Source organism: Oenanthe melanoleuca, chromosome 5 (assembly GCF_029582105.1).
Source record: "Oenanthe melanoleuca isolate GR-GAL-2019-014 chromosome 5, OMel1.0, whole genome shotgun sequence".
NCBI lineage: Eukaryota > Metazoa > Chordata > Aves > Passeriformes > Muscicapidae > Oenanthe > Oenanthe melanoleuca.
The window spans coordinates 54682096-54699995 of NC_079339.1; the positions used below are offsets into that span (position 1 = coordinate 54682096).

Below are 17900 nucleotides of genomic sequence, written 5' to 3' on the forward strand. Positions count from 1 at the left end.
TAGCATGCACCTGGTAGCAATTTACAGAACAGGCTGTGTCCTATTTCATCTATAGGGAAAGTCCCCTGTGCTCCAATGAGTTAAAGCTCTAAATTAACTAAGAAGAAAATGATTCATAGAATAAAGGGTTGGGTTTTTTCAGCTAGCAGAACTGAAATAATTAATGTGATTTAGGCTGGGTTTTAAGAGCTGACTCTGAAAGTATTTTGCAAAATACTTGAGGGATTACTGATCTGAAAACAAGTGTGATTTGCTGGTCTGCACTGTGCAATTCTTCTTAAGTGCCTTGGAATCAGATATGCAGGTCTGGGTTGACATCTGCAGTACCTTTGTAAGATTTAGTCCTACTGATGCTTGTTCAAAAGTGTCATTAGTTTTTACTGACAAACCTGAATTTTTCATATTATTTTGTAAATTTAATATATTTTTGTGTTCTCTGCATGGTGGTTAATTATGATAAGAAACATCAATGTTAATTTAGTGCCAGCTAGTGTGTTACAAATTTGATCCACAGCCTCCAGAATCAGAAAGATTCCTTTTTCTGAATTGATATGTTTTTGAATTAGATCTGCATGCTTCACTGCTAAAACTGGAAAGTCTTGCCAGCACAAGAATAGGAAAATTATTTAAAAATCATTTGGTACAGTTCTTTTAAATCAGACTAACATTTTGAGGCAATCTGATTTGCCCAACGAGTTTTCAAGGTGGTAGGGATGGCCAAGCTCTCAGGTTTATTTCCTCAGTCAGAAAGGATTGAAACCTATTTCTATATAAAATCAAAATGGAAATAACCTGTCTCCAGGAGCTGGGGCTTCTAGAAGGATGTGAGGCAGTATGATACTTGCACTGAAAATGAGAGTGATAAGGAGAGAAATCTTTCTGGACTTTGGGCCTTGCTTGCAGCAGTCCTGAATTCTGGAAGAAAGGTCAATTCCTTTGTGCTTCCAGGTGCAGATGGGGAAGGTTGCACTGTGTTAAATAGTGCAAAGTGCCTTTGCCAGCACAGAGCTGGGTTTTGGCACAGTCTCCTGTCATTGCTGCTTTACTGACTGTTTTGACAAAGCTTCAGAGGCTGGAAATGCTGTTTTCTCCTGTTGTTCTGCCCTTTCCCATGCAGTCCTGTAGAGGTGGATTTATCTGCAGCTCTGATCTGATTTTCAAGGAAGCTCTGGCCCTTCTGGATGCCCCAGAAGAAGCTGAGGCTGAAACATTCACAGGGGCAAGAAGACCACTGTCACAGTTTGGGGTCATCTCTGCACATCCTGGGCTGTGCTTGCAGGGATGTCCAGGGTGGGGAATGCACCTGGTGGATTTGCACCACTGCATCCCCCCCACCTTCTCGAGACACAATTTTGGGGCAGAAACAGCTGAATCAGCTAAGCCCAGAAATCCAGCCAGCCCTGTCTCCAGAAGTGGTCAAGAGCAGATATCCAGGAGAAAGCAGGAAGGTGAAGTAAGGAAACTGTGACACTTCTCAGAATGTTTCCAACCCTCCACTGGATTGTATTTCACCCAGAGGGAAATCCTTTGTGTTTAGTAGCCACAGATGGATTTTATTCCATGAATATATCCCATCATTTTGTAAACCTGTGCAACCCCAGTGTGCCACGGTAAGGAGATGCAGAACTGGTCCTTCACAGAGCTGCTCTGGGTGAATCTGGCTGACTCCCTCCCTGCTCCTTGGGTTTCTACATCAGTTTTGGCACGTCCTGCAGCAAGAGGGCTCACTGCAGATACATGGAACCATGAATTTGTATGAGTATAGACACCAATATATGTAATTATCACCTCCACTTGTGTGCATGCTGTCATCACTTCATGGTATTTGGCACTTGAGCTGATTGGATGAACATTTTCTCTCTGTGAAACAGTTTTGCTGATCCTCAAACACCATCAGCCTTTGCTTTTCATAAGCAAGTGAGGTTTGAGTGCATCCTGATGGAAAGCCAACATCATTCATCATGTCTGGCTCGTGCTAGAGTGACTGATGAGGCTTTGGACATATTTTGAAATGGTTAAAGGGTAGCTGGTTTATCAGCTAAGACTGCACAGAAAAACACCTCCTTAAGAAGTCTTGGTCCCCTTTATGTGTTTTTCCCCAGCACTATTTCCCACCAATAATTTATTCTTTAACTGCCTGCCTAAACTTTCTTCCAAAGGATCCATCAAGCTCTTATGTCTGCTGGGATATTTATTAGCTCAGTTTCTGTTCCCATCTGAAGGAGGATGAATTTTGTCTTTACATAAATACACATGTGGGTTCTGAGATGCTGTTTGAAAAGACTGTTTCCGAATTCAAGCACTTTTTCATTCCATCTGCAAGATCCTGGGGGGTTCCATAAAGCCCTTAAGAATTTTTCTGCCTGAAAGGTCCAGGCATGAGTTCCTGTCTGGCAAATTGACAGGTTAGTCCATGGTGTAAGGCTGTACAGAGCATCTCCCCCCCAAATCTACTTGGCAAGGTTGTCAGAATACAGAACAGTGCATAGAAATATCCTGACCTGTTATACAGCTGTGAACCATGTGATTACCCCTAAATATATTTCTGTGATTATGCATGAATATGTATGTATATTTTGTGTGCAGGCACACATACATAGTTTTTTAAAATGAAAGCAATGTAACTATTTCAGCAAAAATTATGCCTGCCACCAACACCCTTCACATATCCTCTTGTTGTCCATGCTCCTTTCAGTTGCAAAATCCAAATTTTTACCATCTTAGTGGTCTTTCCCAACTCAATGATTTTATAATTCTATAGATGTGGCATTTAGGGGATGTTTTAGTGTGGATTTGGCATTGCTGGGTAATGGTTGAACCTGATGATCTTAGAGGTCTTTTCTAACCCAAAGGATTTTATGATTCTGTGATGTGTAAAATGTATGCAAGTAGATCCCACTCTTAATTTACAGCATTCCTTCTTCCAGCAATGCTTTGGGCACTGTGAGCAGGGGTAGGAGGGTTTCCCAGAGCTTTGCCTCCATTCAGGAGATGCTCAGGACTCAGGACTGGGCAGATTTGGGAGGGAATGTACTGAGACCTCAGTAAATCTCCAGAGAGAAGCTTTGGAAATTATGCAGACTGCATAATCAGCACCTCTGCATTCCCAGCTCAGCCCCAGCAGCACTTTCCCTGGAGCTCTGAGCATCCCTTGAAAGTGAAAAATACTTGTATGTGTCTCTGGGAAGCTGTGTCAGACCTAGCCAGTTAAATTTTCTGTTTTGCAACCCTGAAAATTTTGTTCTTATTTAGTTGCAATGTGTAAAATTAACCTCAGAATCATGGAATGGGTTGAACCACCTTTTACTAGACCAAGTTGCTCAAAGCCCCATCCAGCCTGGCCCTGAACATTTTTGGGATGGGGCACCCACAGCTTCTCTGAGCATCCTGTTCAGTGCCTCAACTGCTGAGAAAAGAATTTTTTCCTAACATCTGATCTTGTCCTGAGTGAATAATTACCTCTCTCTGCACAGTGAACTGCAGTTAATAGGGATAAAGTATAGTACATTAATCTCTGTATTTAAGAAAAAAGACACGTTGTTGTGGAGAATCTGGTCGGTTTTGTTTTCATTCTGTGCATTCCTTAGCACATTTATAACAAGCAAACAAGCTCAGAAGTGTGTGTGGGAAATGTCAAATTCGAGATCCCTTAAAGGCTTCCAGGATTTTGTATTTTCTGAAGAGTATAAACCACAATGTGAGCAGAGTTTAGAGTTTTACCCTTCAAATGCAGTGAGTGATGGCTCATGGAATTGTGAATAAGTTCAGTTCATCATGTCCCAGCCTTTAAGTCTCAACCAGGGCAGTTCTCTGACAATGAAATCTCCTCAAGTTTATGAATATTGGTTTCTTTCATCCATGATTTGTGTACAGATTCTGTAACACTTTGTCCTGAGTTTCGGGGTGAGCATCCACTGCTTTCAAGCTCTTGGTTAAATTAACTACGTATTAGGCTAAATTTAAAAAGAGAACAAGTGGTTTGCTCACATTTCAGTGGTAAAACCACTTCACTCTGCACGGAAAGCAGGACTCAGCTTTGTCCTGTGTCCACCTCAGAGAGCAAATCCATTAAGCAATTTTCTGCATTTCAAAAATGGACTGTTCTCTATAAATTATGTAACTCTGTTGAGCGTGTCTGTAAACTGGATTTTGAGCTCTAAGTACAGACAAGGACAATTAACTGCAAAAGGTAATTTCAAAACAGTACATTGGATAAATTATAATGTTACTAGAAAATGTTCTGTATTAAGGAAAACATTTTAAAGCACCTCGTTTTATAAATTATACCAGCTGTGTTATGTATTGTAGTTAATTTTAATTACATAAAAATATGTAGAATCAAAAGCAGCTCAATGAGGTGCAGTTATAACCTTTCTAAGGGATGATTCTGTTATAGAGACATTTGTTAGAAAATAAAAACAGAGAAGGGAAGATAAGGACTTGCACATTTTCTTTCACTCTGCCTGAGAAATGTTAGATATGTTTTACTGGATACAATACCAAAAGCAGAAATGGAAATAGAGAACTGAAAGTAATAAGGTTGGATAGATTACCCCTCTGGTCTGTGTTTCCACAACCAAATGTTAAAAGTTCTTAAAAGAGGAAATAGGAAAATTCATTACCTTTTTTATGCCAAAACTGTAACATCACCAACCTTCACCAAGGGGCTGCTCGAGGTGCCTGAAATCAGTAGCCACTGACTGATTTGAGTTCCCTTTTAAAAACTGCTAAAATACAGAGCTGGGAAACAAAAAATACCCTTTGTACCTCAGTTTCTGCTTCAGGGTTTGAGGTGTCAGCCACAAACCACAACCGTGGTGCTTGCCCAGCCCATGGCCAGGGATGTTCCAGTGTGTTTTCTGTTGGCTCTTCTCAGAACAACCAGAAGGTCCAAACCTGAAAGCATCTCTCCAATCTGCAGCCATGCTGGGTTCTGGTGGGGTCAGAAGTGTGGTTTTGAATCCTCATCCTCTTCTCCTGCTTTGGTGTCTAGCACAGGTGTGGGGGGATGTGGATTCCTTGCAGAGGAAAGGAAACTGGGCTCAGTCAGTGCACTCCCAGCCCTTGGAGCACTTCTACAGCTAGCCCCAAGTCCTCAATCAGCTGTTTTGCTGCACTGCCTGCCAGTGCAGAAATTACCTTCAGGTGTAATTTTCCCCCCTGGTTGAAGGTATTTATACATGTATGTGTCTCAGGTGTCAAACCCTCTCTTACTCAGCAAACATTGAAATACAGACTTAACCTAAGCTTCTACTTAAATGGATGAATTTGGGTTTAGAACTATACTTTTGGATGTGTTTAAGATTTAGAGATGGTTATTTAAAGGTTAAAAGTCTCAGTGAGGCTTTTGGTGGGTTTTCCAGAAGGAGTGTGTCCACTGACACTGAATTAAAAATGTTAAAGCACCCTTTAAAATGTGTTCCTTGGGCCCTGGAAGCTGGCTCCTGCCCCTCACTGTAGAGCCCTGAGGATGAAAGAACATAGATGTGAGAAGGTTTTTGTAAGAGCAGGACTCCTAAATCACTTGGGAACAGACACCTGAAATATCCAATCACCTGAACATTAGTTAAGTGCTCATTATATTGGGTAACCTTTGAAAAATCCATTGCTTGTATCTTCAGCTACAAGGAGACCTTTACAATCTGGCTCTCATGCTTTGTGACACTTCACAGAGCAATCTATAAATACCTTAAAAACCTGGGGCTACTGCTAAAGATGCTCAAGTACCTCAGCTAATTTTAAAACTTTTACCCTTGTTAGTTTTCATGGTTGGGAGCTTGCGTTGGGATAATTGGGAGTGTAAGACAGGTTGTGAAAAAATCACCTGCGTGCTGAGAAACTCTGCCAAAGCATTACCTTGTAACAACTGTGCCCTGCTGTTTTTCAGGTAAAGGTGATGTGTTTGGTGATATCTTCTGGAAGGAAACCAGCCTGGCCCATGCCTGTGCCAACGTTCGGGCTCTGACCTACTGTGACCTGCACATAATCAAGCGAGAAGCCTTGCTGAAAGTGCTGGACTTCTACACTGCTTTTGCCAACTCCTTCTCCAGGAACCTCACACTCACCTGCAACCTGAGGAAGAGGGTAAGCTCTTTACTTTCCCTTCTCCCACCAGGAGACTGCACGGTCCTGCAGGTGCTTGCAGTGTTTAACCACCCCCAGTTTCCTCCTGATGTTTTCAGGTCATTGCAGATTGAGTGGCCTTTTGATAAATGCTGCCACTGTGGGTAAGGATGGCTCAATAAAAGTTACCTGTAGGTTTGCAGCTCTGGAGAGCACTCCTAGCAGGATGACATATGAATTGCATTTCTTTTCCTTTACTTCACAGTTGCTAGTTTTCATTTTTTGGGTATTTTTTCTTTCCACTCCATCACATAAATGTATGAAGTTATATATTATCGAATCCAGATTCTGGATTTCTCAAAGTCTCTAAGATACAGTTCAGAGGACAATCTGATGGATGTCGATGTTATAGACCAACTAAGAGAAATTTATTGATGTTAAATAAATAAAACACACTAATCAAAGGTACTGTATTAATACCTGCTCCTTGCAGTTGCAGTCTAGAATTTTAATATGGCAAGGTTAATAAAGCTGGGTAGTGATTTTACATTCACAGCTCACTTCTTAAACCCTCCTGCTCATTTTATAATCAATCAGCAATGCTCACTATCCATTAGTTCTTTCAAAGAACACTCCATCTAAAAATTAATTAGCTATAAAGACGTTTCTTGAAAACAGGTTAAGGGATCCTCTAATTCACATTGCGGCTGCAAAATTCCATCTTTATGATTTTTTTTTTTTACGATTGATGAGGGTTATATAAATTTCATTTGCATAGAGAAATCTCATAACAATGATTTATAGATTACTGGGCATTAGCTGTGATCCTCTAGCTGCGGAAACACGTTTTTCTGCAGCTGTACCTTGGGCATCTCACCTGATAATGTACCAAGGCTGCCTCAGTATTTCACAAGACAGTTTCAGCCTCTGCAGTAACAGTTCAACACAACTAGAATTTCACTTTCTTAAGCCTAGTTTCTCTCTAGCCACTGGAGCTGCTTTCAGAGGAGGTTTCAATTTCTGTGCATCACTTGTTCTCATGAGTACCCCAAGTATGGCACAAAATACCCATGGCAAGAAGCAGATGCAATGGGATTACAGGGCCCCTCTGTCTGTGCTGGAGCCTGAAAGAGCTGAGTTATAATCAGGTTTGGTTCCAGCTTGTCAGCTTACCTCTGACTGGGAGGTTGTTAACTGCATTTCAGACCTGAAGGAGAGCTTTGGGGCATGGAAGCTGCTTTGTGGTTTCCAGCTTCTCACTTCTCTGTTGATAAGAAGTGCTCCCAGCCTTGACTTCAGCATTCCCCCCTTGCACCCTCACCAGCTGCAGCCCTGCAGTGACAGCTCTGCTCAGGCATTGCTGATGGTGATTTCATGGGACAAGATAATGCCACATACATGTACCAAAATGTATTCTTTCCTCCTTAAAACCTGTCACTGCAGCTGGATTCCTGAGATTCCTGGCAGGGCAGGGTGCTGCAGTCCAGGGATGTATATGGGGAGCAGCCTCCTGGCTGAGTTGTCACAGAATTTCTTCTCTCACACACACCTTTTTAAAGGAGAATTGGTTTCCCTGGCAGGTCCCTGGCTTGGGGAATCACACAGGTGGAATAATTAATGGAATTTAAGTTCCCAGTAGAGATAGCTGTGTTTAGCTCAGTGTCAGGTACATGGACTTTGACTTGGGGACAGTGACTCCCAGTGAGAAGGAGCAGCATTCCTAAAGAAATGTTAGATTTTGCAGAAGCAAAGGAAATGCTGTTTGGGGGAATGTGTGGGCAGTACATGAGAGCAGATGAAGAGGCCAAGAAGGGTGGTGTCCATGTGGGATGAGCAGAGTGGAGTTCATTTCATTAAAAATTGGGTGATGATGTCCAGCGTAGTCACCAGTCACCTCCACAGCCCTTGAGGGATGAAATCATCTGGCCCATCTTCTGTGCCCAGTCTGGGATGGGAAAACCATCCCCTTTTGATTTCAGAGTCCAGGATCACTAACTGTTAAATAGCTGATGTTCATCAGATGGACTCCACCCCTCTCCTGCAGTTGCAGTCAGATGTGCTGAGCCTGAGCCTGCTTTGCAGAAATTCTGTGTTTTGTTTGGGCACAAAATAGATCATGCTACATCCAGCACAGGGCAGAATCCAACTGTTACATAAAGATATCCAGGGGATAGTTTCAAACCTCCTGTCTGCTGGAGGGATACGTGATTCCTGCTGGGAGCCACAGAAGCGTTTGCAGTGAGTTCATTCCTGAGGAAAATCGGTGCCATCCAGGACAGTTCCAAAGGTGAACAGAAAGCAGTTGTTCAGGCAGGGAGGCTGGGCTGGCAGCTGCACTGTGCTGCAGCAGCTTCTGCTGGAGTCATGTCACCTAAATGGAAAGAAAAGCATCGCTTCCTTTAATTGATCTCTATAGAAATATATACTTAGCACTTTTTCCACATAGTCATCAGTCATAGGGTTTGACATTTAATTGTAACATAAATACACTCCTTGGGGGTTTGTGCCTGAGAAACTGGCTGTTCTCACTGTCAAAAATACATAGGCAGAAGTGTTCTTGCACCAGGTCTGCTCTTTGAAACTTGCATCCATGGATTTGGGTGCTGCCCTGTCCCTCAGCCAGCTCTTTGGTGCAGTCCATAGACTGCAAAATATTTAGACATTCAAAAGACTAATAATGTAATAATAGTGCTGAGCACAAAAGGTTATTTCCACATGACAGGGAAGCAAAGTCTTGTTGAAGTGGGAAAATAATGTTTTCTCACTCCCAAATATCATTTAGAGCGTGGCGTATTGAATGACCTCCTTAAGGGATCTGCTCAGCAAAAGTATTGCAGCATATCATGTTTTGTGCTCTAATATCCTTGCAGCATGTCTGACATCACTAATGCACAATCCAAGGCAGAACCAGGACTTTGAACTTCTTTTTTTTTTTTTTTTTTTTAATCGAGGAAAATAATTATTCTGAAAAGATATTCTTTAAAAACACAATGAGATTACACAGCTGCCTCTGAGGACTGAGTAATAAAGAAGGGTTTGGGATGAGTCTTCAAAGAGTTAATTACTGCCTTCTGATGCTGGAAGAGAATATTAATAATATCTAATTCATTAAGTGCCTCTCAAGATTTCACACAGCTGGAGGGAGGCCTCTGTGCAAGCTTGAGCCATGGAGCCCTGCCTGAGGAGGGGAGTCATGACTGATTTTTGGGAGGCTCTGTGCATCCAGTTGTCAAAGGGAAGTGAGCACCCAGGGTGGAAATCTCAGGTCAAAAGGAGCAACAGAAGTCAGGGGGGGTCTGCAAATGGTTGCAAAGTTTCATTGGTAAATTACACATTGGCATGGGAATTTTTATGGGTTAAAAGTGGGAGTTTTTATGAGTTGTGCTCTCCTTGTGTAAGCACACAGCAGTGGGGTTTGGATAAAACAGTGGGGTGAAAGGGAGCAGAGAGAGAGAGGGATGAATGAAAGCAAGCAAACAAGCAAAAGAAGGGTGAGGAAGAGAGATGACCAGTCCTGGCTCCAGTGTTGTTCCAGCTGGGGTGTCCAGGGCTGTGGGTGCACACATGCCCAGGCTTGTGAGGGTACCTCTTTATAGATAGGGTTTCCCCATCCTGGAGAAAAGTTTCTCATTTTCTATGCAGTTTAGTTATCATGCACACTCACTTCTTCCAGACCTTCTTGGAATTGGGTTGGAAGGCTTTGAGAGTTTTGGGTGGTGTTGATCCCCTGCTACTGTCCATGCTCACATCTCAACCTCATTCCTGCACTTGTGCTGTGCTGTGTTTATTTCCAGGAGACAGAACAAGGATGTTTGTCCTGAAAAAGTCCTGCCCTATCTGCCTCCATATGGCCCCTGCTCCAGCCACACTCTGTTGGTTTTTTTTTTTTTTCCCTTTTCTCATCATTGCTTCAATTTGTCACAGCTAATGCACCACCTCTGCTGAACTGCCAGCCCAGCAGAGCCTGTGCAAGCCAGGGAAAAAAATCCACATGAAATCTTGTCCCTCCTTGAAATCACAGCTAAAATTCTCCTGTGCTTCCACACAGCAAAGACTTCAGCCACAGCTTTCAAGGCACACACCACATCCTGGTTTCCTACCGTGGGCAGAATGAGCTGTGCTGAAGGGATGAGTCAGGAGCAGCCAGGGAAGAGGACAATTGTTCATGTCTGACCCCTGGTGTGTTTGCTCCTGGAAGGTGCTGAGAGTGAGCCAAGGAGATGTGAGAGAGATGAGTGCCTTTAAGGCAGCAAAATCCCATTCAGGGAGGCTCAGCTCTTCTCCCTGCAATGCTCTTAAAGCCAGGGACAGCACTGTAACTGGTGTTACCTAATACCTCCAGCACTGAATCTCTGGGGCTTTTTAGCAGGCAAGGCTATCAGACTGTGTTAACACACACGTCCTGTTTTCCTTTCTTCCTTCAGATTAGAATAATTTCTTTTTAAATTGCCTTCCTCTTCTTGCTTGAGGTTTTAATGCATCACATGTGGTTTCTTGGCTGAATCACTTGTCAGTTCTGTGTCATGTGGTTTTTTTAGGAAAGCTTTATTTTGAGTTCTGCATTCACGTGTCCTGAAAGTGAAGGTTGTCCCAAGGTTTATTCACCATCCCTATTTTCATTTTCCAGACCCTCCCCATGGTGTGCTGTATTAGTGAGTGTCCTGATGCAGAAGCAATGCCAGAGGCAGACAGCCTTGTTCAGCTATCAGCCCTTGCCCCTGAAAGTCACTTGAGTTCTGGTGACCCTGGGGACTTTCTCAGGTGTTGAGCTCTGAATTAAGCCACTCTCAACTGCAAGATCTTAGTTCAGAGCTGTTTTCATTTCCCCAGCTGGTGCTTACACTCAGTCCCCATCGGTCGTGGGGAATGATTTGCTCACATGGAAAGGGGTCAGAGCATTATCTTTGTCTCAGGCCTTTTCTCTCCCTCTCTGCTCTTCAGTTGTCTGGGATTTTTTTTCTTTTATATGAACATGCTGTCCCAGAAAATTAAGTCCTTTAGCTACAGTTTGTCTTCAGTGACTGTTTAGTGTGATTGCCGAGCAAGTAAGTTGCACCCTCAAAAATCAATTTGATTTTTGCTTTGTTCAATCTTAGCAGACTTTGCAGCTGCCATTATGCTTGAAAGGACTTTGGAAAATTTTTGATGATTTTTATTTTTTAGCTTTATTGCAATCACTGCTCTCTCCAGATATGTTAATACTCAATTGCAATGTTTCCCAAAGGACTGTTCCACTGTCTATATCTATATCTATCTATATCTATATCTATATCTATATCTATATCTATATCTATATCTATATCTATATCTATATCTATATCTATATCTATATCTATATCTATATCTATATCTAATCTATATCTATATCTAATCTATATCTATATCTATATCTATATCTATATCTATATCTATATCTATATCTATATCTATATCTATATCTATATCTATATCTAATCTATATCTAATCTATATCTATATCTATATCTATATCTATATCTATATCTATATCTATATCTATATCTATATCTATATCTATCTATATCTATCTATATCTATATCTATATCTAAATCTATATCTATATCTATATCTATATCTATATCTATATCTATATCTATATCTATCTATATCTATATCTATATCTATATCTATCTATATCTATCTATATCTATATCTATATCTATATCTATATCTATATCTATATCTATATCTATATCTATATCTATATCTATATCTATATCTATATCTATATGTATATCTATATCTATCTATATCATCTATATATGTATCTATCTATATCTATATCTAATCTATCTAATACCATCTCTAATGATGTCTACACTTGTACACTTTTCAAATGTGCTTGAGTGAGAAGAGCTCCTTCAAAAAAAGTGACCTTGTCCAAATTGTTGATTGGTGGTCCTGGGCTGGAAATTTCTGTAGAAACTGCTCAGGGATCTGGGCCAAACCTGTGAGGAATTTAATCAGTACAGATAATGCAGCAATTCCTTGTGTATTTGTGGCTGTGTGGTTACAGACTGCCCAGCAAAGGCCATCCTCCTCCTTTTGCCACTGAGAGCCCCACGGATCCTTCCAAGTGAGAATTACAGATCTGAGCCAGGAGCTTTTTCTGCATCTCTTCCTTCCCATCTCCTGCTCCCCTGAGCAATTCCCTGTGTCTTTGCCCCTCTTCAGGGATGTGGGGATTTGAGTTTAAGGCACTCAAAGCAAGGGAGTGAGTCCTTGGAGGACTGTGTGTGACTTTGCTAGGCAGAAGAGCAGGATAAAAACTGAAAGGGAGAACTGCAGCAGCGTCAAGTTGAGCCCCTGGCAGACGGCGTGGGACAGCTGTGAGAGCAGAGTGAGCACTGCAGGAGCTGGAGAGGGTTTGCTGTTCACTTCTGTAGCTGTGAGCTGGACTCCTTTCCCTGTGCCCCACTCCTTTCCCTCTGCTCTGTGACACTTGTTCATCTCCTGTACACTCATCTCTTCTGGGCTCTCTTCAGGTCACGCTGACCGTGGGCAATGAGCTGCAATTTCACCTCTGGGCCCCTCCCTGGAGGAGCAGAGGCAGCACAGAGGTTTTCCCTTGCTCAGCTGTGGCTGCACTGAGTGCAGAACTTGGTGATAAGTGTGAAACTCTTGAATGCATCCAGGGCAACAAAGCTGGTGAAAGGGCTGGAAGGAGTGCAGGGAGCAGCTGAGCACTTTGGGCTTGTCTGGTTTGGAGAAAAGGAGGATGAGGGGTGACCTCATTTCTCCCTGTGGCTGCTTGAGGAGGGGAAGGGGAGAGAGAGAGAACTACTGATCTCCTTGGGATGCAGGGACAGGACGTGTGGGGATGGTTCAGAGCTGCTCCAGGGAAGACTTACTGGAAATTAGGAATCATTTCTTTACTGAGAGGATGGCCAAATACTGGAACAGGCTTCCTGGAGAGATAGTTGAACCCTCAGTGTTCAAGAGGCATTTGGATGTTTCCCTTAAGTTCAGGCTGTAACTTTTGATCAGCCCTCAAGTGGTCAGGCAGTCAAATAAGATGATGGTTGTAAATCTCTTTCCACTGAAATCTCTCCTCTCCTCTCCTCTCCTCTCCTCTCCTCTCCTCTCCTCTCCTCTCCTCTCCTCTCCTCTCCTCTCCTCTCCTCTCCTCTCCTCTCCTCTCCTCTCCTCTCCTCTCCTCTCCTCTCCTCTCCTCTCCTCTCCTCTCCTCTCCTCTCCTCTCCTCTCCTCTCCTCTCCTCTCCTCTCCTCTCCTCTCCTCTCCTCTCCTCTCCTCTCCTCTCCTCTCCTCTCCTCTCCTCTCCTCTCCTCTCCTCTCCTCTCCTCTCCTCTCCTCTCGCAGATGCAGAGATCAGCCCATTCACCATCATCTTTAGTAGTGTTTCAGAGCCACATTAATCCTCTGGAGTTCCAGCAGGACAATATTCTATTCTGGATATAATCTCAGAGTTAAATTCCTTCCTCAGCATCCTGACCATGCTTCTGTAGGAACAAGTGACAAATCACCAGCTCTGTTAAAAGCAGGACTGAACCCAATTCTGATAATCCTTTGGCATTACAGAGGTAGACTTACTCTTTTCCTTTATGTGTAACTTCCCTGTCTAAATCTAAATCAAAAGGTTGTTTTGTGTTGTTTGTCTGCTGTTCTTTTTTGAGAAATGCAAGGCAATTTAGCACACTCCTCACTGGAGGATCATTGCACAGCACTGTCTGGCTGCAGGCAAAGGAATCCTGAGTGCTGGTGTGATGCTTTCTGCATCTTTAGTATCAGCAGCTGACACAAGGGCACTCAGCTGATTCACCCAGTGAAAGGTGGAGCATCCCTTCCTCAGGCAGGCAGTGCAGTCTGGGGGGTTTGTCTGAGTGTGGAAAGATCATTAAACAGGAATCTCAGGGGTGGCAGCATCCACAGGGAGACAAAGTGTGGCTGCCTGTGTTGGAGTGAAGATCCAGATTGATGATTATTTGCTACTGTGCTTTCTGGGAATTAATACTATTTTCTTGTTTAGAAAGTTCTCATAATTAAGATTCTCCTTGGTTGACACAGAAAGCATTCTGCAGGCTGTCTGCTAGTAAAAGTTTAAGGTGGCATTGCTTGCACAGGACAGGACTGCTAATAAAAAAATAAATCAAAGGTTTGCTATTTTTAATCTTGTAAATATTAAAAAATAAACATTTTGTGTCTTCCTCTCCTCATCCATTAAAATTGATGCTTTTAATCTCTTCCCACTGCAGAGGAAGGGGAGGGAATGTGCCTGGTGCAATGGAAAGGAACATTGCCATTTCATTTTTGATTTCCAGTTAAGAAAGTTTTTACCAGCAGGCAGGATTTGCACAGAAAGTCGGGACAGAGGTGTTTTGTGTTACCTCTAACCCTTCCAAGCATTTATTCCACAGCAATGGATTTCTCCTTACAGGGGCTCCTGAGCCTAATTGCTGTGTAGATCTATGATTTTTTTTCAACTTGATAACTTCTGAAAGAAAGGGGGAGATGTTAAAAAAAATTGAGATGATTAATTCTGTCATTGCTTCCTGGAGCTGAACACCAGACATTTTAACAACAGCACAGTATGACTTGAAGGTATAAAATGAGATTCTACCCCAGACTTCTCATTCCCTAAACCTCACTTCTGCCAGACTGGGAATGCACCCAAAATGTACCCAAAGCCATGGCTGGGGAAGGAGAACTTCTGCCTGTTCATTGGGATTGTGTCAGTGGATCCCCACAGGCACAGCCAGAGCTTGAGCCTTCATCCAAGTGGGAGATGTCTGGCTCTGCCCAAAATGGGATCCATTTTGACCCACCTAGAAATGATCAGTGACAATTTCACAGCAGTTTTGCCATGGAGAGAGCACTGATTTTGTTAGGTTTTTACCCTGACTTGAACAAAGAGGCTCCTCAAATAAATAACTAAATAAGTAAACAGCTTCTCAAATGCTAAATAAAACTCCCTGTGCAACATCTTTCTTTTCTGTGCTAGTATAAATCCATTAATCTATTATTTTTCAGCTCACACTTCACAGATGCAATAATACCCAAACATGCTGGTTCAGCACATAATAATCATTGCAGTCCTGCAAATCCTAGATTTAAATTGCTTTCAGTGGCATTTCAGGGCTGCTTTCTACAGTGCATGTATTAAATTGTAAACAAAGTGCAAGAGGAACTTTGTGGGAAAGTTTGCATGAATCCCACTAGTTTTTGTTAAAAATAAAACCCAGCCTGTCACTTCCAGCATGATGGTGATTGACTGTGCCTTTTTTAATTGTCTGCCAGTGGCTGTGATTAGCAAGCTGGCTCAGTTCAGGTCCCATGCAAAGAAAGCCTTGAGGAGCAAATTCAAAAAATGCTTAAATATATTCCAGAGGTGGGCACAGCTGTCAGGAGGGACAGGGACATTCTGGGAAGCACCTGAAAGAAGCTGAGTCCCCTATTATTGCACTTCTGAGCAGCTTACTGAAAGCTAAAAATATTCTGTGCATTTAGGAAGGAATGCATATTATTAATTTATTTTTCCCCATATTTTTACTTCTCAGAGTTTACAGCCCTAACTCTTAATTTGTTTCCCTTCCTGAAGATAAAAAAACATAATATAGTTTTTAGTTGTATGTTACTGTTAAAAAAAGGAGCATAGTGTGAGCAGTTATAAAAGCCTCTGATTCTTTTAACTCCATTAATTAAACTGTCAGTGATCTTTTGATATTTTGAACTTTGGGACCTCCCCTCTTACTTCTGGGTGAATATCAGATTTTTTTATTAGTACTCCACAAAGCTGTCTCAGCTGCCAAAAAGGTTCTATGTGCTGTTTCCTATATTAAATTTCCTTCAGTCACTGTACCTGCAGAGCAGGGGGACTTACCTCTCTGTGCTCTGTGAGTACAAATCCCTTTGGAAACAGTCCATTGTTCCTCTTTTTTATTATTAACAAAACTCCTGTTACTGCAGGAACAGGCTCTGGCTTTTTCTGAGAGCCTAAAACACTTCACACTCCCTTAAAAATATGAAAATGGGCACCTAAGCAACCAACAGATGACAGCAGCAAAGAACAGCCATTTCTAATCAGGGTATTTCTAACTGGTCAGATGAAATGAAGCCTTTTTATTATGGTTAAATTTGTTTTTCCATTCATGCCCATTGCTTCCCTCTCAGTGTGCAGACATCCAGTTTTCCTTGCCCATGTCCCTGACCTTCACAGAGCATCCTGTCATCTCTGTAATTAACTTCTGTGTCTGACCTCTCTATTTCACCAATTCTGCCTTCCTTGACTTTGTGCCACTGGAGAGAATTTTCATCTCCATCGTGTGTCTGAGGTAAATCCATTTTTAAATGGAACACTTGCTGGTCAGAGCAGCTCAGTTATGAATGACCATCCTTCTCCCAGGCTGTATTGGCCATCCTGCCAAGGAATACACGAGAAATGTAAATGGCTGGACTGAACCAAGAATGTTTTTCATGTGTGAATAATTGTCCCTGTTCCCATTTAGTGAAGGGCTCAGCCAACAACCTCAAGATGTTCTACAGAAGTACATGAATAATAATTTACAAGCTCAGTGCAGCCATGCATTAATGCACCAAACAGATGCCTGACTGAGCCTGATGAACCAGCAGCCGTAACTTAAAGCATTTGTTAGAAATTTTGTAGTAAGTGTCCCATGAAGAGCTTCCTGCCAGACCAGTTGGGCTCAAATTCAGTCCAAAGTGTCAGACAGCTGCTAAGAGGGATGGTAAAGAATCTGCTGGGACAGCACTGGGCTTGCAAAACCCCCAAGAGCCTTCTTTAGCCTTGCTGGCTTCCTTGAGGGCCAGGTGCTCTGGCCCCATGGATCAGCCCTGCCCCATGGGGGAACACAGAGTTACAGAATCTCAGAATGGTTTGGGTCAGTTTGGCTTTAAAAATCATTTCCACGCCCCTGCCAAGGGCAGGGACAGCCTCCATTAGAGCAGGTTGCTCCAAGCCCCATCCAGTGAGGTGCTGAACACTCCCAGGGATGGAGCATCCACAGCTTCTCTGGGCAGCCTGTGCCAGTGCCACCCTCACAGGGAAGATTCCTTCCTTGAATTGAATGTGTTGCAGTGTAAAGCCATTTCCCTTTGCCCTATTACTGCATGCCCTCATCAAAAGTCCTTCTGCAGCTCCCTTGAAGCCCCTTTGGAGGCTGGAAGGGGCTCTCAGACCTGGCTCCTTGTCCAGGCTGGACAAGCCCATTCTCTCTGCCTGTCATTATAAGTGAGGTGCTCCACCCTGTGAGCACCTTGATGGTGCTAAGATCTGACCAGCATCTAAGGCAGGTGGCAACCCCACTGAGGAGAGCCATCCTCCTGGACAAGCCTTCCTGGGAGAAGGTGACTGCAGAGCTGCTGTCATGTGTGGAAGGATTGGGGTGAGCTGGATGTTTTGGACATCAGAAAAAAAAAAAATCAAAGAGGAAAACAGAGAGATGCTTTAGCCAAAGTTTCTGAGCTCAGAAGGATCTCTGGGAGCAAACACAGCATCTGAGATGGAAAATAACAGAGGTAGAGATCTGTGTTTTGTGTAGTGTCTTTTTACATCCCTGCAGCAGTGTTTATCCTGCACCAGCTGGTGTTTCATTAATTGTGTGTGCACAGGGAGTGGTAGAAAGCAACACAAACTCTATGAAAGCAGGGTGAAGCATGGCCACAAATAGGGAAATAGAGAATTGTCAATGTTATTGATTGCAAAGACCTGTTATTTGTGCAGGTACAGGGTTTCCTTCTGGCCCCAGACAGGAAGAGAGGATTGACTCCAGTTTTACATGAGGAGGTCGTTTCTGATCACTTTTAAAGCCAGATTTTCCAGAGCATACAATACTGGGGATTA

The 17900-nt window shown here is 42.8% G+C and overlaps 1 protein-coding gene across 1 annotated transcript in view; it reads left to right on the plus strand.

The window, feature by feature from the left end:
* Window positions 1-17900, plus strand: part of KCNH5 (potassium voltage-gated channel subfamily H member 5) — a 146547-nt gene that overhangs the window by 111614 nt on the left and 17033 nt on the right. The window contains exon 10 of the mRNA XM_056492958.1: window positions 5888-6084. Within this exon, the coding sequence (XP_056348933.1) occupies window positions 5888-6084 (197 nt within the window). The remainder of the gene's footprint in view (window positions 1-5887; window positions 6085-17900) is intronic.